At 40.4% G+C, this 22,658-nt stretch overlaps 1 protein-coding gene across 1 annotated transcript; it reads left to right on the top strand.

Annotated features, from left to right (window-relative positions):
• The first annotated feature begins 419 nt into the window (after positions 1-419).
• On the top strand, positions 420-21,855 carry plekhm1 (pleckstrin homology domain containing, family M (with RUN domain) member 1). Its single transcript, XM_038296926.1, has 12 exons — positions 420-631; positions 1,507-1,597; positions 6,089-6,330; positions 6,433-7,080; positions 7,407-7,902; positions 11,816-11,954; positions 15,499-16,464; positions 16,939-17,084; positions 17,281-17,474; positions 17,620-17,683; positions 17,780-17,937; positions 21,704-21,855. Exons 2-12 carry the CDS (start codon positions 1,544-1,546, stop codon positions 21,810-21,812), a joined length of 3,216 nt encoding a protein of 1,071 aa, XP_038152854.1. The 5' UTR covers positions 420-631; positions 1,507-1,543; the 3' UTR covers positions 21,813-21,855.
• Positions 21,856-22,658: the final 803 nt, after the last annotated feature.

Here is a 22,658-nt window from a genome sequence, read left to right as displayed (position 1 = left end):
AACAAATCTGAGATGAGGCGTTTAGGTGTTGCCGTTAGAGGAGCAGTTGTTATCTAAAATTAGCATTTGTAGGATTGTTGTAGGTAATTTGCTTTCATCTCCCTTTTAACTTTGAAAATAGACGTTCCTTTAACCATTTTAACTAGCAAAGCTGCAGGGATGGTAATGTCTAACGTTTAACTGAAAAAGATAGTAGGCCTGTATATCTCTGGTAATAGCCTGGCGTTTTTTTTTTTTTTTTAGGAAATGAAGTAACAATGCAAGATCTAATTTGTCTAACAGAAATCCATAATGTTAGAGTGGAACTATAGTAGCATTGTTTTCTTTGCTTTAACCTGGTAAGCTTTTTGTTGCGTTAAGTTTTTAGTTTTCCTATTTTTTAGGAAGCTCTTTGAAGGCATCGCGGTTTTTACTTCCCATGATGCATCGGGGTTCAGTAAAACAGCAACAGTAAGAGGAGGAATCATTTCTAGTTGAGGTCAGCTGGTGTTTTATAACCATTAAATTGCTTTAATGTAAAACGATGGAAGGAAACTATATAGAGTGACATTCTCTGTGCCTTTACATCGACTTTAAAACAAATTCCCAAACAATACGACCGCGTTTCTTTGGACAAGTTAGCCCTGTTTTGGTAAGTAAGCTAACCGTTAAGCTAATTTAACTCTGGTTCACTGCTTTAACCCTTTTAGGCCTGTCACTCAAAAGTCCGCCTGGCATTTTTTTACTTGTTTAAAGTAAAAAGTAGGAAGAAAAAGTCCTGTGGCCAAGTGCTTCAGCACATTTTTCCAGAATCATTTAAAGCGGAATTTAGATTGAATCTAGGGTGATATTTGAATGTTCGGTGTCCTTAATATAAAAAAACATAGCTTAGATTTCTGTGTTTGTTGTAAACAATGTTTAGGTCTTGCAGTCCTTGAGGTCAAATAGCTGCACAAACATCTGAAGCTTTGCAAATGGCAGTCGGGAGTATAAACAAGCTTTATTTTTCTGTATTGAAACAAGATAGTTTTGACATTTTAAATCACCTTCCTCCTCTGTTGTCGCCTTTTAAATTTCCATTGAATCTAGCAGGTTGTTTTTGAATTAATTTAAAGCTTGTTTTGGTGGCTCCAGTGCAAGTTAGACAAGGTTAAACCAGTCATGTTTGCGTGTAAAGTTTAAGGAACTCTTCTTGTGTGCTGTACTTTAATCTGCTCTTTTAAATCGTGGAGCTCTTTATTTGATTGAGGAAGTTCTAAAACTTTTAAAGCTACTTCCCTGCAGACATGCATCATGGTTAATCAGTGCCTCACATGACTCAGTTCCAGAGTGGTTACTCAAAGAGGATGGAACTGCAGATATGTGAACAGGCAGTCCCATGATAAGGAAGCATATGTCAGGAACTAGTCTTAAAAAATAGAAGCAGGTTCTTCCATTTTAATATATTGAATATTAGATCTGTTCATAGCAGTCAATGGACCACAGTAAATAGTTAACAAGAGTTGAGACATATTGTTGTGCCTTAAGGTGCCATGTGAGAGAAACCTTTGCTGGAGGAGGTGACATGCTTGCCACACAGATGCCAGAAAAGCAACCGGAGGCGAAAGAAGCCAAACAGGTAAAAATAGATAAGATTTATCCATTTCAATGTCTAACCTATTGTGTTTCCAAAGGCTATTATTATTTTGTGGTAATACCTCAGGAACATTTGTCCTGCTTTGTCAAATTTTAATTACTGTAACAATTGCTGCATAAGCTACTGTGCATTAGGTGTTAATCAGCTTTAATTTTTGTGCAAAATCAGATAAAAAGATTTGAATACGAGAACCAAAACCCCCCAATAAGTTTATTTAAGTTATCAGGGTATTAGATTAGCCTATTCTTAAAGTTCATATTATTAGTACATTTAAATCTTAATATCTTTATAAACATTTGTAAAGAGATTTCATGTTAAGAATATTGGGGAAGTACATTATCATAAAATGTGAGAACATCCCTTAATTCATCAGTAATTCAAAGAACCGACTCATGTTCCAATGTGCAATCAATAGCCATTAGAACATGCAGAGCTGACCTTTTAAACTCATGTGCTTCCTTTAGACAGCTCTCAGTGAACTACTTATCTAATTGTGCAGCTAAACACATTCAGCAGAAATGCCTGGAACACAGATTATAAAAACTCTGACTTATACAACTGTTGGCTTATATTGATTTGTTCTCTGTCGAAACTAATACCAACCAGTTACTCGTTTTTCTACTTTTTCTTATAAATGTAGCATTGCCCAGTTTTGGCAATAAATTGTTCATCGTTAATGCAATAACAATTTCTTATAATTATTCCTTAACATACTTAAAATCAACCAATTCATTGAATTCTTCGAGGTTATAGATCGGAGGTATCTGTCTTTTAACAATTAGATATTAGCTGACTACTATTTCATTATATATCCATAGTAGGGGTGGAATGGGTCATAAAATCCACGGTTCGGTTCGGTTCACAGTTTTGTGGTCACAGTTTTCGGTTCGGTTTGGTATATGTTAATTGTTACACCGAAATTAATGAAAAAATCCCAAAAAATTAATGAATTGTAATTATTTTTAATGATCCGCGGAAACCCTGGATCATTTCCGCATGTTTTGCTGCTTTGAATTTAATCATCTCGCGCATGCTCTCTACAATCTCCAAGGAACTCAGAGCGGAGCGGAGCGGACGGGAGCCACAGTGGAGGCTGTAGGCTTTGCTTTGTGCAGGCGGTCTGGAGCGCGGCAGGGCGGAGCGCTGACGGAGTATGTGGGATTTCGGGGTTAGCATGACATGTTGGTCATGTTGCTGTTAGCATAAACAAAACGTGTTGCACAATGCTTGCACACTGTTGCACTTTTATCCACAACTTTCTTTCCGCCGTCATTGTAGGTCACTCTAAATGCAAAGTGGTCCCATACAGCAGACCTATAAAGTGCTGCTGGCGCGTCTTCCAACTCCTGTTCTTTCCCACTCGCCATACCCACACAATTCTCCACAACTACTGATTTTTTTCTGCTACACCCGGCTACGCTGCTTCGCTTCTTCTTCTTCTTGTTTACTACTGGTGGTTGGCTTTGGTCGCAGTACCGCCACCTTCTGCTCTGGAGTGTACACGCTTCGCCTATGAGAAAAAGGAGCCGCGCACGAACCAAACGAAACACACACGAATCGAACCGAATGGTTCTGACGGTTTTCACAAACCGTTCCATCCCTTATCCATAGTTATTTACCAGAAATATTATAGCTCACTAACAGTTTTCTCTTCCCACCTCCCAAACCTTGTCAAGCTTAATATTTGTGGAGTGACCCCCACCCCCCTCCGACTGTTAGATATTTGATTAATTTATCTATCCACTGTAACTTTAAAGAACTCTCAAAAGAAAAGTTTTTTTTTTTTTATATGAAGAGAAGCCCCGTGCATGAGATAACAGGAAGCATCCACCGCTCTGTGGTTAGGTTGGTTGTTAGTATTACTTCTTCTTGGCTGCAAACACGTAGCTTCATAGATTTACTTAAACATTTTTTTTAAAGCCAGTTTGGCTTCTGGGTCTGCTTTTAAAATGCTTCAGGGAAATGTGCTGTCATGAGACGACTTTTCTGATTTCTTCAGATTAGATCCATATTGGCCACATCAATTTTTGTCAGAAATGTCCTACATTTTGCTGCCATAGATTTTTGATAGTCCAGCTGTGTCCCACAGTGATCTTCACTAATGAGAGAACTCTTTGGGTTTATTTCAGTTTTTAGAAAGGAAGTAGGTAGAAAAAAGGAGACCTCACCTGTAAAAAAAAAAAAAAAAAAAAAAAAAAAAAAACACGGTTTAGCAGCATATGGAGAAGTAGATATTTTGCCAAAGGGCAAATTAAGCACACCGTTATCCACAAACGACACTCATTTATCAATCTTTTTAAAATAAAGACTCCCAATTATCTCGAAGAACCATTAAAAAAATTGCAGCATCTGTTTGATATTTTCTACAGGTTTAGTACCGATCTTTCCCCCCCTCCCCAGTTGTCAGTTACGTCAGCTTTTTTTTTCTTCCCCATTCCACAGATATTATTCTTCCAAATAACTAAAAACCCTCCAAAATAATCCTATAGTTATCAGGCATTCAATGAGTTTTCATAAACTGTTCAAAGTGTCAAGCTTACCTGCTTGCTAACAGCGCAGCGTACTTCTTCCCACGTATAAAGTTGTCCAAAAGGACAATAGATATTCCACCATATTCCAGAGGAAAATTAGGGTGAAACAAAGTTTTACAAACCAAAAAACAGGGCAAACATTTTCTAATATTTTCAGTAAAGGGCGTCCAATGTACGTCTGTATGCATTGCTTACTAAAAGCCTGATATGGTCGTGGTAGACTGGGAAGATTAAAAACCTTTTAATGACTTGACAAAGAAGGAAGATGCAGATGGACTTTGTCTAAGTTTTGTCTGACTGCTCATATAAAGAGGATTTTGTTATATCTTTATTTATTTCACTGCATTTTTGTGCATCACAACCACAGAATTCAATAAATTATTTTAAGTCTGATGGTGTAGACTAGGGGTGGAACGGTTCACAAAATCCACTGTTCGGTTCACAAAATCCACTGTTCGGTTCACAAAATCCACGGTTCGGTTCACGGTTTCGTGGTCACGGTTTTAGGTTCGGTTCGGTATATGTTGATTGTTACACCAAAATTAATGAAAAAATCCCAAAATATTAATGAATTGTAATTATTTTTACTGATTTGCGGAAACCCTGGATAATTTCCGCATGTTTTGCTGCTTTGAATTTAATCATCTGGCGCATGCCCTCTACCATCTCCAAGGAACTCAGAGGGGAGCAGACGGGAGCCACAGCGGAGGCTGTAGGCTTTGCTTTGTGGAGGCGGTCTGGAGCGGAGCGGAGTATGTGGGATTTTGGGGTTAGCCTGACATGTTGGTCATGTTGCTGTTAGCATAAACAAAACATGTTGCACAATGCTTGCACACTGTTACACTTTTATCCACAACTTTTTTTCGCCGTCATCGTAGGTCACTCTAAATGCAAAGTGGTCCCATACAGCAGACCTATAAAGTGCTGCTGGCGCGTCTTCCAACTCCTGTTCTTTCCCACTCGCCATACCCACACAATTCTCCACAACTGATTTTTTTTCTGCTACACCCGGCTACGCAACTTCGCTTCTTCTTCTTGTTTACTACTGGTGGTTGGCTTTGGTCGCAGTACCGCCACCTTCTGCTCTGGAGTGTAAACGCTTTGCCTATGAGAAAAAGGAGCAGCGCATGAACTGAACGCAACACACGCGAACCGAACTGAGACAGTCGAACCGAACGGTTCAGACGGTTTTCATAAACCGTTCCATCCCTAGTGTAGACCAACCACTGTGGAACCAATCATTGGTTTTCCCCCTTTCTTAATATTAGAAAAATCAAGAAATGTGGAATGTATTAATTCAATTAGTCATCTACATGAAATCCTGGGTAATTAAACATCTTTAGAGGACGCATCATAACTAAAATCAATTACCACCACTGTTTATGAATATATGTGTAAATCCTGCTGTTCTGTGAAGGCCTCAGAGGGCTGCTGAAGGTCAATAACGCATCAGACTAGTCAGAGATAAGCAGTTATTCTTTAAAGCAATATCTCCAGTTTTGGGGATCTCATAAAGTACGGATGAGTCTTCTTCAACTTGAGAACAGAAATAGAATGACCATTTACCAAACTTACAAAGTCGTGGTCTCTAAATTGACATGAAGAATAGATGTTAAAAATGTTTAATTGCTTCAAAACTACATATGTTGGAGCCGAAAACCTCTTCAGAGCGAAGAGCTGTCAATGATCAGCAACGTTTAAAGGAATCAGCATTTTCCACAAAGTGTTGCGCAACGTTGCTCTAACTTTTTTTTTTCTGTTTATGATCTCCTTTCCATATCAGCTGACACTGGCTGACATGATTTTAATCTGCAGCCAAGGTTTAAAAATAATACAGCTTTGTTGAAGAGCTCTAACAGCTCGGTCCTTCGTCGCCTAGGATTTTGATGTCAATAGAGGTTGAATGATAAGTCATGTTTCTGTATTTTATGTCGTCAAATAGATCAAAGAGAAGTTGGCCCAGTCTCTTAAAGCCCTTCATAAACGATATGTGGCATCAGATGATGTGGTCACCAGTGAAGACGGGGATGCCAACCTCCTCTGCTCTGCCCTGGAAGCCATTTTCATCCATGGGATCAAGAGCAAGTATATCCGCTCCGAAGCTGGAGGCTGGAGTCGGAAGGGAGACCGAGGAGTCCTCCCTCAGCCTTTTTTCTGGAGCCTCCTCAAGACAGTCACCCACCGGTAAGCCCAAAGAGAAAAGTAAATCTTTCCCTAAAATAAGAATAAAAAAACAAAACAATACAAACCTATAAAATCCTTAAAGTGTCTGTTAAACATTTCCAGTGACGTGATCACAGAGCTGGAGAAGATCAGCTACCTCGGCACAGATGTGGGCCGCTGCAGAGCATGGCTGCGGTTAGCTCTGAACCACGGGCTACTGGAGTGCTACCTCACATCTCTATTTCGGGAGGACTCAAAGCTGCGAGCCCACTATCAACCCAATGCCTTGCTGCTGAATGAAGAGGACAGAGAAGTTCTGCTCAGCTACCTCCAGGGTCTGGCCTCGCTCACATTCAGCTTGTCGTACAAGTCGGCTGTCCTTAAGGAGTGGACCACCACACCTCTGGCTCTGGCTGGACTCTGCCCACTGTCCCAGGCGGACACCCTCAATGGCTTTGAGCATCTCGCCTCCAAGCCGGGACGTAAGGAGTCCTGGGACACTCTATCTCAGTCATCGGGTTCATCTGATCCAATGGATGCACAGAGAGCTCTTTCAAGTGGAGCAGAGATTTTGCAAGGAGAAAAGACAGCTCTTTACTCATCTAATTTGAGTCTGGACACCACAGGGTCCTCCCAGCTTTCCTCCAGTTTAAGTTCCGACAGCCTCCTGCAAGGACAGGACCCCCGCAGCCCTACTGCAGAGCATTGGTCTTCAGGTGACCTGGACGCACCCATAATTGTCAAAAATGGCAGCAAAAGAAGCCAAAAGGAGTAAGTTTGTGAAAAAACTGGGGAAGCTCTTAAGATCAGGATGGATTTTTATTTTATTTTTTTACTGTTTTTCTTCAAAGAATCTTTTAAAATTGTGAATCCAGACAAGCAGCAATATCAAAATAATCAAATAATGTTTAAAAAGTTATTTCTATAACAATTTAAGAAAACACTTCAAATACCCGTCTCTTTCTTTCTATGGTTGACGGTGGTATTTTTTTTTAACCAATATTTCAAGTAACAAAAACCACTATGCTAATTTTTATGCAACATTGCAGAGATGTGGCAGATAGATAATCAGTTCTCTGACTTGTGTGTTTCTGCAGTGTGCTGTCTGATTTCCGGGGGAAGGGACAGTTCAGTCAGGACTCCATGCGTGAAGACTCATTCATCTCCAGCACAAGTGGCGAACCATTGTCAGAGAACATGACATTCAGCGGCTCAGATAGCGAGATCCAGGACCACGATATTTCATCCCTAAATCCTGCAGAACAGCTCCAAAGTTCTGATCCAGAGCCTCCCACACCCACTGCCCAGATACCACCCTGTGACGAGCCACCTGAGGTCCAGGCACCAAATGAAATCTGCAACAGCGTATCGTCCGATTTCTGCTCAGAAACAGCCCCGATCTCCTCTGTTACTGAATCCAACAAACCTGAAGAGGAAGAACATGTGGCTATTGTTCATAAAAGCACAGAGCCAATTCAGGAAATGAAGCAAACGGGCGGCTCGGAGCAGAACGGCTCTGAATCACAAACGCACAAAGGACCACAGCGCTCAGCGAGCATAGTGAGCAGGAAACTCTCCACAGATTCACTTTCAGTAAGTTTACTCTAAGCAGCCAACTTCAGATCTCTTTTAAAACTGAAAGTGTGCTTTTATTCTTTGTTTCATGCACTAGCGACCAGCATCAGCCACTGAATTAAATAAATGTTCAACTCAACCTACCTCAATTGTTTTGAACATTAGGATCAGCCCAATAATCATGAATTACAACTATCCTCACTTTTATATAGTTTAATTTAAAAGCAGAAAGACTAGTTAATACCAGGCACCTCCATCTGGTTGGACTTTTCTAACTTGAATGTTCAGTTCTGAAGGCTGCACCCATGGTGCTTCGTGGAGCTAAGTTAGCCAGGAAAAATCAGGCAGACATTTTGGCAGCTTGTGTGTTTAATCATGTTGGCTTTTCATGGAGAGAATGGGAGAGAGAGTTACTTTTACTCTAAGATATATTCTATCACATGTAGGGCTGCAACAACGAATCGATAAAATCGATAAAAATCGACTTTTAAAAGCGTTGGCAACGAATTTCATCATCGATTAGTTGTGTCGCGCGATTATTGCGTCATCCGCCGCGCCGTCATCATTGCCTCTTGACTGAAAGAGGAAGAAAAAAAATGACAGAGCGAGTCAGCTCTGCAGGTGCAGTGTTGCCAACTCAACTTGCCAACGCGACTTTTCAGACCCCTCCAGCGACTATTTTTCAAAAAAGCGACTAGCGACAAATCTGGCGACTTTTTTCGGTGTCACTGGCGGCTTTTGGAGACTCTTACGTGAAAGCATGTATCGTTCCTACTCTGCCGTGGGGCGCCTCCCCCCGCTCCCGCAGGAGTCCCTCTCAGCTCTGCAGTCAGAGCCTCAGCGTCCAGACTGCAAATGAAGCGCGCGCAAATTGATCACAATAATTAAAATAGCCTGCGCTTTGTAAAGCGAAAAAAGTGATAACATGCAACTTTTTTCAAAAGAAATTAACATGGCACGGAACCACCATGTTTGTTTGGTTTTAAAGTGGTGAAACGTTACGTTAGTTTCTCAGGTAGCTCATCTGATGCTTTCCTTACCGTGTTAGTAGGTTACAGACAGGGATAAGGTTGGCTACTTATTTTACTTTTAATTTCATTTGAATTAACTTAAGCAGCGTTTACAATTACTTTATAAATAAATTAACTTGCAAATTATGAGGGCAAGACTTTTAAAGGTTAAATCTTCTGGTGAAGATAAAGTAAAGAAGATCCTGCAATTTATGGAAGTAAAGCAGAATAAAATCCAGCAAGATCAGTAATATGTCAATTAATTATCTGCCACATTCCCATGTAAATTGGAGTCTTTGGAGGATGTGTTTTTTAGCACCCCTAGTTCTCTCATTTTTATTCCAAATACAATTTATAATTTGAATCACAGGGCTATTTTTATCTCTATGGTTCAGTATTTTCTCAAGTAGCAACTTTAACTGCTATACTTTCCTGTCTTAAAAGGCAGAACTCTTCTAGTCTAAAAAAAACTCATTTGTTGAAATGGGGGGGGGCCTATTGTTTGAACCCCTTAGAGGCTTTTAAAAACAAAAATGTCTTTTTTTGCGCTTTATGAAACAAAGTAGCCTATATTTTGTGGATGTACAGCTACATTTCTCATGTAAGTTTGCGTAGTTTTAACACAAACATTTATTTTTCATATTGCACCAGTACAGTTAATGAGCAACCTGTACTTATGTGCTTGTTTGTTCTGTCTAAAATGTTTATTTTGGAATAAAGAGGTTAATATAAAAAATATTTTTTGTCCGATTCATCGATTAATCGAAAAAATAATCGTCCGATTCATCGATTTTTAAAATAATCGTTAGTTGCAGCCCTAATCACATGTAATCATTTGACCAGATAAAGCCGTTATGCAACCAAGTTTTTTGATTACATATGTTTTATTCTAACCTGACAACAGCCAGATGGATGTCTCGCTCCGCCTAGCTCCACTCACATACATCTGGGACACCGCTCATTGAAAGTGATTTCCCCAACCAAATTTATGGTCTGGCCAATCAGGACGCAGGGCGGGTGTTTCCTGGATGTGACGTAGTGGAGAAGCGAGTTCTGTAAGTCCTTCGTCTATACTTTTTTGGTTGGCTTCTTTTTTTAAAATAAGTCTGCTGTGCACAATGTTGCCTTTTATCCGCACATTTTCGTGGCACAAACGACATTGATCATTTACTGACATTGCGCTGACTCCACTGTTGCTATATCCAAGATGTCGGCTGTTCTGTTTTGTTTTTTTCCCGCGTAGCTCTCACAGCGTCACGGGTTAGCTTCGGTGTGAGTGGTTGAAATAGCACGTCGATAAAGATGACAGACAAGTGGCTTATCCAATCATATGCAAGGAGTTTTGTTAAGGCCCAGCCTTCAGTAAAGGCAATTCCTATGGCGGTGTCCCAGATGTATGTGAGTGGAGCTAGGCAGAGCTAGACATGCATCTGGCTGTTGTCAGGTTAGTTTTTTTTCAGCTTTGGACTTACCGTAAATTCCGGACTATAAGCCGCTGCTTTTTTCCCGCTGTTTGAACACTGCGGCCTATAATACAGTGTGGCTAATACATGTTTTTTTCATGGCGCGAAAAACAGACCAATAAAATTGATGAGTATTCACAGTTCTCAATGCGTGGAGCCGTGAGAAAACATCCAGCATCACCGGCGGGTTTAGGAAGGCTGGGCTGCTGCGGGATGAAGAGGACCGCGAGTGCTCAAGTGAGAGCGACAAGGATGAGACTGAAGGACTTCAAGGGTTTTAGTGCGCAGGAGGAAGAAGAAAATGATTAATGACTTTTCCTGGTCGGCTGCAATGTTCTGTGCGTTGTTCAATTAAAAGTAGCGGTATATGCAGCGTTATTTGCGTGTTACCGACACATGCGTATATTTAAATGTGTTACAGGTAGTTTGGAGAGAAAAAAAGCATTCATAATATGTACCGTATTTGTTTGTTTTATCATAGGGATTAAATCAAACGTTAAAAAAATGCTCACGTGTAATATCTTTATTTGTAAATATCTCATACAACGTGGGAAACCTGCGGCTTAAAATCCGGTGCGGCTTTTAAAAGTACAAAATTGATTTTCTTTCTAAAATTAGAGCGTGCGGCTTGTAATCAGGTGCGCTCTATAGTCCGGAATTTACGGTAACTATAATTATGGATACAATATAATCAACTTCTTGTTAATAGTCCTGTAGCTGCTGGTAGAGTTATATCAACAGAAGAAAGGAGTCAGTAGTTTGACTATCTTAAAGCTCTTTTGCCTCCATAAAATCGATCAGGTCAGGTTTGATTTAGCTCCCAGACTTCTCAATTAGTTTCCGATCAAAAATCAAACAGTTAAAAGAAATTCAAAATAACTTGTTACTGGGTTTAAGAGGAAATGACAAACAGGATGTTTGGTGGTAATTTCTGGAGCGTCGGTGTGTCATTGTTGGAAAATTCAAAGTGGCGTCTTAACAAATCCTGGACAATGTTGCTCCTGACTGTAGAAGTATTTTCATTTGTCTTGAGTCAGACCAAAAAGGCCATGAGTGTTTCTGTCCGTATGCCATCGCTGTGGATCAGAAATGAAACATCCCTTCTGACAGGACAGAAACCGACTGCTGCACAGTGGAACCACTGCTGCCAAAGTCTTAACCCTGTATTGCATGTAAACCTGTGATTTCCAAACAGGAACGGCTGCAGGATGTGTTGTAACGCTAACGTTTCCTCCACCTCTGCCAAAGTTTGTCACGATTGGTAAAAATGTCCTCGTGTTTCCTCAACTTTGTCAAAGTTTCATATGCAGACCTCAGACAGATGATTGAAAAAGAACAGATTTCACAGTGGTCTGCTCAGATGTCAGCACTGGTGATGTTTTTCACATGATGAAGAGATGATGCTTGTTTTTGAATTCAGCTTGGCTTTTAAGTGCTGTTGTTTTTTTTTTTTTGTAGCATTCACGTTCTTGGATTTCTGAGGATGACATCTACAAGCCTCACCTTGAAGAGGTGCTTGATAGTGAGGAGGTGTCTCTCACAGCTGATCTGGAGGCCTCCCAGCCTCCTCCCAGTGTGGTCCATCGCAGACAAATAGGTATTTTACAGCCGTCACAGCAGTCACACCGATTATACGCCCTTTTTAAGATAAATTATACAATATTTTTTCACATAAATCATATATACACCACCAGAAATAGTGTGTGTCGTCCAATTTTCCAATTGAAACAGATATGAATTCCTAAAAAAGGTCTTTACTATCACATCAAATGCTGCAAAGGTAGTTTGTGTGCGATTTCAGTCCCTCAATGTGCTTTCCAAGATGCATGCTAATTTCAGCAAAGGAAATGAGTTACCAGGTTTTTTGGCAGGTAGGCTGAATACAAATAAACAAAACACTTCCTGGTTTTACTTCATAGAACATATTTAAAACCATACATCCTGTTGCTGGTGAAGATTCTCAGTCATCCAGGTCATAGTCATTCCATAAAAGTAAAAATAAAAAACAGTCCTCTGGACTTTGTTTCCAAGTTTGAAGACTTTTGGCTTCCCATCCAGAAAGCTTTTTCAATTCAAAATGTTAGAAATAGCGTTGAGTTTGAGGCTTTATACAGCAGCCCAAAAAAGTATTGTTTTGGTTTACAAAACATGCAAATTGAAAAGAACGAACGGGACCACTCCTTTGGAATGGGTGTCGTTTGGCTTCTGTTGTTAGCCTGCAATGCCCCACACCTGTCTAACTCCCTGTAAAGGGGTTGGGGTTGTGATGATAGCGGGAAGGGATCAACTCTACCGCTGCATTGAGGACTAGAATGTTCGCATTTTGGACAAAGATAATCGGTGGTTTGAGAGGGGCATTAAGGAAGCCATCTTTGTCAAAACAGAAAAACCAACCTTGAACAGAAGGGGTGGACTCAGAGTTCAGCTTTCAAAAACCTACAATTCAGCAATTGAGTTGATCTCTTCCCACTATCATCGCAACACCAACATATGGGGCATTGCCGGCTAACAGAAGAAGCTAAAAGACGGCCATTCCAAAGGGGTGGTCCTATTCGTCCATTTCAACTTAAATGTTATCTAAACAAAAACAACAAAAACTTTAATTGGCTACTGTATAAAGCCTTGAACTCAACGCTATTCCTGACATTTTGAGTTGGAAAAAGCTTCCTGGATGGAGAGGGAACCGTCTCTAAAGTTGGAAACAAAGTCCAGTGGATTGTCTTTTACTTTTTGGGAATAACACATCATGTTCTTTCCACTTTCTAATAAGAGCTACTTTTTGTTGGTCTGTTACATAAATTCCAAGTAAAATATTTTGATTCCTTTCTTTTTTTATGCAAGTCTCAGGCAATACTTGCATAAACAGAATCCTTTGTGAATTCAGCAACCAGGCCTTTAGATCATGTGAAGAACATGCATTTCTGCTCTCTGTCTATTTGCTATCTGCTGTCAAGTTTTTGTTTGATTTTTCAGGAATGGGTTAGACTGATATCAAAATAATCTGTGTTGAAATCAACCTTAAAAAAAGCTGTATTAGTCAACGTATCATCATCAAAAAGTTAAATTATGAATGATAAAGAATTAGTCTGTATTGAGCTCATTGTGGTGATGCCTTACAGTTAAATTTTTTTTAAGTGTGTAGGTTTAATTAACTTAATATAAATATAGGTATTTTTCATCAAATGTCTTCCTACACATAGAGAGAGCCGTTGTACTTGTCACCAAAAACAAAAGTGGTGAGAAAAAAAAAAACATTTTGCAGGGATGGAATCTGTGGAATGAGATTTCGACCAAACCCTGAACCCAATCAGCCCGGCAGGTAATTTCCATTTAACCTCCAGCAGTAAATCTGCTTTTGTTACGTAACTGCAGGGAATGGCCACAAAACAATGAAGCCTGGTGAGTTTTTATTGCCAGACGTCACCTGTGTGAGTCTGAGGCAACTTTAGTGGCAGGAATGCAATCAGCTTAAGGAGCCGCTTAAGGCACTCAATAACAAAATGCTTTCTGTTTTTATTGTTACAGTGAAATGCAACACAATTAATCTAATTAAAGTTGTTATTTTTGCATTTGATGGATTTCCTGGTGCCAGTTTTATAACTCAAAACATTTTCTTACTTCCTGACGACAAATCCAGCTACATTTTTCCTGTTTTGGTCAGTTAGGATTTTTATAAAATGTACTCTTTGGAAAGTTTACTTTTTGTAGAGTTTCTTGTTTTACCTTTAAAGATGAAAATATGGTTCAAAGATTTGGGTCTTCATTTAACAATGCTTATAAAAGCTTCCTAAAATCTTTCCATATCTACTGTTGCGGGTTCGTAGGCCTTATTTCGTCTTCTATGGCACCGAGGTCAGGGTCTTTTCATGGTCGCCCTAAAAAATTGTAATTTGTTTTGTGTAGATTTAACAGGGTGCTAAGGGTGCTAAAACACTGTTAAATTAGGAAAAGTGGGTGTGATTTAATGCAAACTTCAGAAAAAACAAGGTTGGTATTTACCCTCTTTTTTTTAGACTTAGACTGGGACAACTTTTATTGTCCTTTTCTATACAAAGCGTATACAAAATAAAAGTACGTTCAGTACACAGGGTTCCCGTGGGTCCTTAAACAGTCTTAAAAAGCATTGAATTCTTCAAATTAAAACTAAGGCCTTAATTGGTATTAAAATGTCTTAAATCAGTCTTTCGTTGGTCTTAATTTTTAAAACCTCATGATTTATTTTTGGAATCTAAATAAAACATTAATATTTCCCTTTTTTCTTTATTATTTTAAAAAAATAATGGCTCGCCATTATTGGTTACGTCCCGATAGCGGAACCAATAAAAGCGTTGTTGCGGCTGGGACATTTGGGAGATGCACCATCAACTTTTTGTCTGGAAAAAGTGTAAATGTAACAAAAATGGTCTCCAGCCAAGAGTTTTCTCCATGGATAAAACCAGGGAACATACATGAGGCTCAGTGGATTTTGTGCAAGAAGCGATTTAAGCTCGGAACAATGGGAATTAAAACCGGTGGAGTCGCATATGCGAAGCACGAAACACAAAGCGTCAAAATGGAGTTACAGAGAAACAGCCGGTATTTCTCGGTTTAGTTCCACCCTTGTCTCTGCAACGCCTCCACTTATCACCAAATCAAACATACTAAGAAAACCATACAAAGAAAAATAGCTGCAATAAAGACTTAGCACTGGTTATGTTGTGGCTTTAAAACTGATTTGTTTTGTTCCCTGCTAAAACAAAGTTTTTGAATTCAGTTAAATAATTGTTAAAATATATCTGTCATTTGTGTGTTTTTAGCTTTCTTCCTGTATGGGAAGCTTTTCAAAATGTTAACATTTTAGTGCAGTGGTTTATGTTAAAATAAACTTTTGGGTTAAGTTGTTGCAGGCGGGTTTTTCTTTTGAATTTGGTCTTAAATTTTTATTTCAAGTGGCATTAAAAAGTCTTAAAAAGTCTTGAATTTAACTTGCCTTATACTGTAGGAACCCTGGTACAGCTTTCAGACAGTAAATAAACACTTCCATTCTGTAAAGTGCAGCAGTGATCAAATGTTAGGAAGAACAAAGTTGCAGCACTCTTTTTTTTATACCCTATATGCAAGTATTTGGTGGTTACCCTCTTTTCTTTCTGTTGTCCTTTCAGGGCTTTCCAATCCCTTTCGAGGCTTGCTAAAACTCGGCCACTTGGAACGGCGAAGCGCGATGGGATTATGGCGCGACTACTACTGCGAACTCTCGCCCTTTGAGTTCCGGATGTATCTGAATGCAGAGGACCGGGAATGTTGTGAAAACTGCTCGCTTCTGCGGTGTGAAGACATCCGTATCACGTCATCAGAGGGCCGCTTCGAGTTGACTTTTCCAGCAAAGCGGTTTTACCTCCGAGCAGCCAATCAGGATGAAGCCGAGGACTGGGTGGACCGCATAATTGAGGCTGTGAACAAATGTCGACCAGCACCACACGATGATGAGCATTGGGAAGTTCTGAAGCCATCTGATGAAAATGGAGCAGATGAGCGCACAGTTTTATCTCCATCCTCTGCTCCCTCAAGCTCCGAGCGACGCTTGTCGTTAAGCGAGACGGCTCCTCCTCCGCAGGAGTTTGACTGGACTCAAACCACAGACTTGGAAACAGATGCTATAAAAGAAGCGGTTTTGTATCTCTCTACAGATTGTGAAGCCAGGACATGGGCCCCTCTGGTTTTCTCCCTTTCCTTAGAGAACCTGAAAGGCTTTCGGGTTCAGGAGGGAAGGAAGGTGTTGTGGCTAAACCATCCCGTCGCTGAAATCAGGGACGTGGTTCCAGATGTCTCTTTGGGTGGACCAGCTTTTTTCAAAGTCCTGACAGTGAGAGAGACGCTACGATTCAGGGCAGAGAACCGAGACGAAGCTCGCTCATGGAGGGATCTAGTCCGTGGCGCTCTGGACTCATACTTGGAGAGTGGAGAGGACGGAACTCCTGATGAGCAGACTCCAGTTTGGAGCACTGGGCCGACTGGTAATCTGCACAGACTGGTGCAGCATAGACTGAAAGAAAATGGGCCACTTCTGGTCCATCTGTACACAGTGCCATCAGAAAAGGGGCTGGACGCTCAGGGCTTTAAATGCACAGGTTTGTATTTTCCTTTAACTGCTTGCTCATGTTGCTGCACATTGTTTCTCAGCTGGCTGAAAGAAGAAAAGTACACTTTCCTTTCTTTTCTAAAAAAAAAAACCCAACTTTAATATTATCTGTTGTGAAATCCACAGAAAGCCAATTCAGCTAAATATTATTATTGTTGCCAAAAAAGATTATATTTATATTTTTCTATCAATGGCATTAAAATAGTCCAGGTATTTTGTGACCTCAGATATTTACATACTGACAGATTTATCAGATTAGAAGCGTTTGAGATGATAGCAGCAGATGGGTGATGGAAAATGCTGTTTTTCTTTATGGGCTAAGTGTCTGGTGATGGCTGCAGTGTGCATGGCATTAAAAACAGGGTATATGATTCACTAAAACTAATGTAACATCCATTAATAAGCTGTTGATCCTGTGTTTCTTTGACCGGATCAGTTTATTGTGTTACTGCTTCGTTTGCAGGCTGTCCGCAGCAGATTGGCCCATCCAGAGGCAGAGCTAAGCTGTGTGAGTTTACAGGCCGGTACTTCTGTGACTCCTGCCACAAGGGGGACACCACCATCATCCCATCACGCATGGTTCACAACTGGGATCTCACTCATAGAGAGGTAAGAGAGACTCATTCGCTGTCTTATTCCTTGGTGCTCTTATTCTCATCACTGTAATATTATTACATTCGGATAAGATTCATCAGCTCTTCTAAATGCTGATGCTGAGTTCTGTAATAGTTTGAGGTTTTACTGCTTCCTCTGCTGTAAGGGGTGTTAAATCTTAGTCCCCTTACCTTTTATTTTCTCTGTTCAGGTGTCAAAGAAAGCTCTGAGTCTGTTGGCTCACATAGAGCAGGAGCCTCTGTTGAACCTGGATCTGCTGAATCCGGAGCTGGTGAACCATGCCGAATCCATGGCTCAGGCCCACAACCTGCGACAGAGGCTGCGTCTGCTCGGCGAATACCTGCTGACCTGCCGCAGCGGGGCCCTCAAGAAACTTCACAGCAGGTTTGTTTGTGACCAATTAGGAAATATCCTTACATTCACCTGGTTTGGTTGTGTTTTTAATGGTATCCTGTCCAATGAAATGTAACCTGGACCCAATTCTGTGCTCTGAGACCTTTACTATTTTTAATTTCCGTGTTGTTTCCAGAATGGGGCAGCGAACCTACCTGCTGGAGTCAAGCCATCAATACAGTGTCCTTGATTTAAGACAGGTTTGGCTTTTAGTTGTTATTTCATGTATATTTCTCTATACATCTCTATCTCTGTTAGCTATAAAGGTTTGTGTTATTTTATTTTATATTTTTCAGATAGCAGAGGGCCAATATGCAGCCTTCCTGATCTCCCTGGTGCAGCACGCCTCTAATCACGTGTTAAACTGCGACCTGTGCTCTCAGCGAGGATTCATTTGTCAGATATGTCACTCTGATGACATCCTCTTCCCCTTCCAGTTTGACTGCACCACCAGGTAATTATCAATCAGGATGTGAATTTTTTTTTTTGTAGCGTTGGAGAGAGAACCCCAGTTCACCAAAAATAGTATAATAAATAGCTACATAACTTTTGTTTTTTGTACGAGTTCATGTAGCTTTTTAAAAACAAAGCAAAAAACTGTTCATTAATGTATTTCTGTTGTTTTAAAGTTTTTTTTCATCTTTTTAAGCAATCCATTTTGTTGCTTATTGGATTCAAAATGGAGACAGTTTACAAGCTAGAAGCAAAGATGGGAATAATATTTTGTCGGTTTATAAACATCACCTTTTGGAGGATAATAAAAACGCATCCAGAAATGAATTGTGCGCGTTCTGTCCTGCGCATGCGCAAACAGAATAATAAGATCGGTATCGCTATGTTAGGTTTATTCTTTATACATGATGTGTATATTACCCAGTTTGAGTTAAGAGTAGTAAATAACTTGCTCCCAGGAAAAGAACCGTGAGGAAGGCCCTGAGGCGCAACGACTTTTTTAGGGGACATAACTTCCTCATTTAACAGCTAAAACACTACGTAATAACGGAAATGAAAATAGTTATTTATATACATTAAAGAATGTTAAACTACATTGTACAGAAAATGTTAAAGACTTTTCTGGAAGAAATGGATACGGTTTACATTCTCTCCATTGTATTGCGTGATGTCATCACCAGACGTGCTCAGAGCTCACAGTAAGGTTTGGAAGGCTATTTAAGTGTATTGCTTTTTTTTGGTTTTTACAATATGCAGTATTTACCTAAATACAAAAATATTCAAAAGGAACCACCCGCCGGAAAAAGACGAAAGAATAAAAAAGTAAGGAAAACTAAGTATTGCCTACCAGGAAGTTATTCTGTTCGTGCATGCGTAAGGACGGATCGTGTTTCTGGGACGGATTGGGTAGTGACAAGGGATACCAACAATTTTTAGCTTTAGGGAGTGGCGGCCTAGTGATTAGGGGGTTACACTTGGAATCCTGAGGTTCTGAGTTCGAGCCCCCACTCCTATGGCCTGCCACTCTTAAAGGAATAGTACACCCAAAACATGATTAGCCTTCATTTTCTACTCACCCCCATGCTGAACAACACTCTGGAGTACTTTTTTGATATCTCAAATGCATCTGGAGATCTGGGAGGCTTCTTGCTGTCTGCTGACATTCAAATAATGGAGGTCTATTGTGCCCGAGACAGAAAGGTCCATAAAAGTCCACAAAAAACGTTTCAATATTCCTCCATACTGCTCGTCCAATGTATTCCAATGTTAATGTTCACGACGCTACGGAAGCCGGCAGACCCAAACCAGCGCATTCAGCTCGGCAAAGAACTCATGCTCTTCCTCAACACTGAAGTCCTCAGACATTTTTCTTTCGTTGTTTCTTTCTTTGCACAGGTAAACAGCACATTTCTTCTTCTACGCCTGAATTATTGGCAGAGCAGACGCTGAATGCGCACTTTCATCTGGTTTGGTCTGCCGGCTTCCGTAGCGTCGTGAACGCGCATGTGCGCGCTTTCAGGAAATACTATACACTACTGTTTATGCTCTAAAAACATTCTAAATGACTTCGCTTCGAGTAAATTCTGGACGCTACCCACTCAGGACACTTGGAATACATTGGACGAGCAGTATGGAGGAATATTGACACGTTTTTTGTGGACTTTTATGGACCTTTCTGCCTCGGGCACCATAGACCTCCATTATTTGAATGTCAGCAGACAGCAAGAAGCCTCCCAGATCTCCAGATGCATTTGAGATATCAAAAAAGTACTCCAGAGTGTTGTTCAGCATGGGGGTGAGTAGAAAATGAAGGCTAATCATGTTTTGGGTGTACTATTCTTTTAAGTCCATGAGCAAAGACCCTTAAAGATACACTATGCAACCGGTGTTGATTTTCCAGCGAGGCTCCCCCCAGAGGGCGAAAGTAAAAGTGCACTGTCGTAAATATGCTCAGCTGTTCTCCTGGTTTCTCCGTCAAGCCAGGCGCGGTTGTTTTGAGCTTAGCAGCGAATGACTAACGCTGCGTTCACACTGGACGTAGCTGGCGCGACAGAAGCAGCGAGTTTACATGCAAAGTCAATGGTTGACGCGCGTCAAGGCGCAGCAAAAGGTCCAGCGGCGCGTTTTGAGCAGCAGGCGCAGCACGTCTGAGCAGCTGAAGCAGCGCATCGGGCGCGTTTAACGCAGGGAGAGAGACACAGCGCTGATGATCACTCCTCTTAAACAGTTTATTGACGCCTAAATTAACTTAAAATGCAGAAATCTGCCGGCAGAATATGCAGTTTGGATTATTTAGATTAAAAACACCTACCAGCTGCCGTGGTGAACCGCTGCTGATGAAGGGATCCATACTGTCGGCGCATCCCTGGTATGTGGGGGTCTGAGCGGCTCCGACAGAAAAAATATTGAAGGCAGGATAATAATCTGAATGAACTGACTGCACTGATTACGTTTTCAGGTGTATTTTCTCACTTAAACACATATTAAAACTACTTTATTCCCACTGATCAAAGCAAATATAGCTGCAAGGCAGAGAAAGGTTAGTGAAGCTCCGCCCAATGCGCCTCAGACACACTTTTGCACCGCGCAGCCAGAGCAGCAAAGCTGCTTCAGCCGCGCGTCAGAACAAACTGGTACAAGCATCAAAAATGAAGCAGCAGACGTGCTTTTGCTGCGTGAACGTAGCATTACTGCACAAAGATTGCCACTGTGCTAGCAACGAGAATGCTTTTAACTGGGGGGTGTAGCAGTTCTCGCCGTAAAGCAAGACTGACTCTCACGAGACTTCTGAGCCTGTGGGTGCGGGTCGGTGCTCCTGCAGTTGCAAGTGCAGTATTTCCCCCACAGACCACCAGGGCGGCCGAGAATACCTTTGTTCAATGACTCATTTAATCATCCATAACGTTATGGAACACATTAATTAACTGAAAAATGTTGCATAGTGTGCCTTTAACCCCACACTGCTCCTCAGGTGCCGCACAATCGCAGCCCTCTGCTCCACTAGGGGTTGGGTTAAATGCTGAGAGTTTATTTCTGTGCACTGTAATTGTGACAAAAGGCTGGAAAATGTCTGCATGTGTACAGGAATATCTTCCATTACATATTTATGTCTACTCAGTGATTTGAGGAAAACTGCATATAGGACTGCTAATAGCTGTCACACCAAGGTATGGTTTTACAGAATCCAGATATCTCTGCAGCTCCCCCAGAGTTACCATATGGACGTTAATGGCTGTTTTTCCAATCAATGCAATCCTTACATAGCCTCTCAGTTTATGTGGGCAGCCTTTTCTTGGCAGGTTTGCAGGTCCCTGGCATTTAGCTGTATTCTTTTATACACAACTCTGCTTTACACTTCTCCAAACTCTCTCCCAGACCTGTTGCGCTCTGCTCCTTGCTAATGTTTTCTCTCAGGCCTTGACCAAACAGCTGGATTTATGCTAGGGATAAATTCCATACAGGTTTACTTATTAGTGGAGGTTATAGTGCTAAATACATATTATTTTCCTTTCCCTTTAAATGAAAGCAATACTTTTTAATCATTGAAGTTTTAATTTTAAAAAATGTGGACAAAATTGATGAATACTGCTGTAAAGTGTTGTAGAGCATGCCTTTAATCAGATTAGAAAGTATTTTCAACAGTTACCAAACAGGAACTAAGTTTACATTGAAGATTTGCATGCCGCTGTGTTTTTTGGATCATTTTCACCTGAGTTCCTTATAGAGTTTCGATGCTTATGTTTATTTTTTCTCTGTGTCTGATGCAGGTGCAATGATTGTAAAGCAGTATTTCACCTCTCCTGCAAGTCTGCTAAGAACACATGTCCTCGCTGTCAGCGCATGAAGAAATATCTGGAGAGAGATCTGCAGGACTGAGAAATGGAGCAACAATTTTGCATTTGGTTTAATTACCAACATGGGGAAAAAAAATGAAGTTTAGCTTTTACATGAAGTAACCTAAAGTGCAATTATAAGAATATTAGGCTTTCCCGGCTGACTGAATCCTGGAAGAGAGACGGGATGAAGGAGGGCTCGGTGTTACAGTAGCTAAAACTTGCACTAATTTAGAACCCAACAAAGAAACTGATGCAACCACATGTTATTAAACTGCGAGTTTCTGATTCAGCCACAATATTGAAACAAAAGCAGGGCAGAAGTGAAAACTCCTGCCACAAAGTATGTTGATTTATTCACTGTTGCCAGATTCACTTTTCTTAACTCCCTTGTTTACCATGCAGAGCTGCATTTTGTTTATGCATTTGATGCAATTATAACCTGGTTAAGATTAATGTTTTGAAATTGTTGAAAAAAGCACTTAAAATGATCAACTTAACAGATTTTATTGTGCCTTGTTTAATTTTTAGTCTTTATTTTGTTTCCTTTTGGTATAGAGCTATAAAGGGGCCAAAACGCAGTTTGTTAAGGTGTTAATTTTCAACAATACCTGTTCACTTTATTTAAATATGTAAGTAATGCTTCTAAGTCTTTTTCATTCATAACACAGGTATAAAAGATAGTTGAAATAAATGTTTTTATTTATATTGAATTTAAATGCATCAAAAAGAGCAATATATTTTGCATATTTGCACTTTTTAAAATTGATATCTTTACTTATCTCTACTGAGCAAACCTGTTCTTTTGTGTTTTCTCAATTTTTTTTACTATTTTGTTTTAATGTCTTCATCTTGCTAGGATTCCAATAAATATTACTGCCAAGTACAG

The sequence above is a fragment of the Cyprinodon tularosa genome, unplaced genomic scaffold (genome assembly GCF_016077235.1).
Source record: "Cyprinodon tularosa strain WSP-4 unplaced genomic scaffold, ASM1607723v1 ctg38, whole genome shotgun sequence".
In the NCBI taxonomy this organism is placed as follows: Eukaryota; Metazoa; Chordata; class Actinopteri; order Cyprinodontiformes; family Cyprinodontidae; genus Cyprinodon; species Cyprinodon tularosa.
This window is presented reverse-complemented; position numbering and strand designations above follow the sequence as displayed.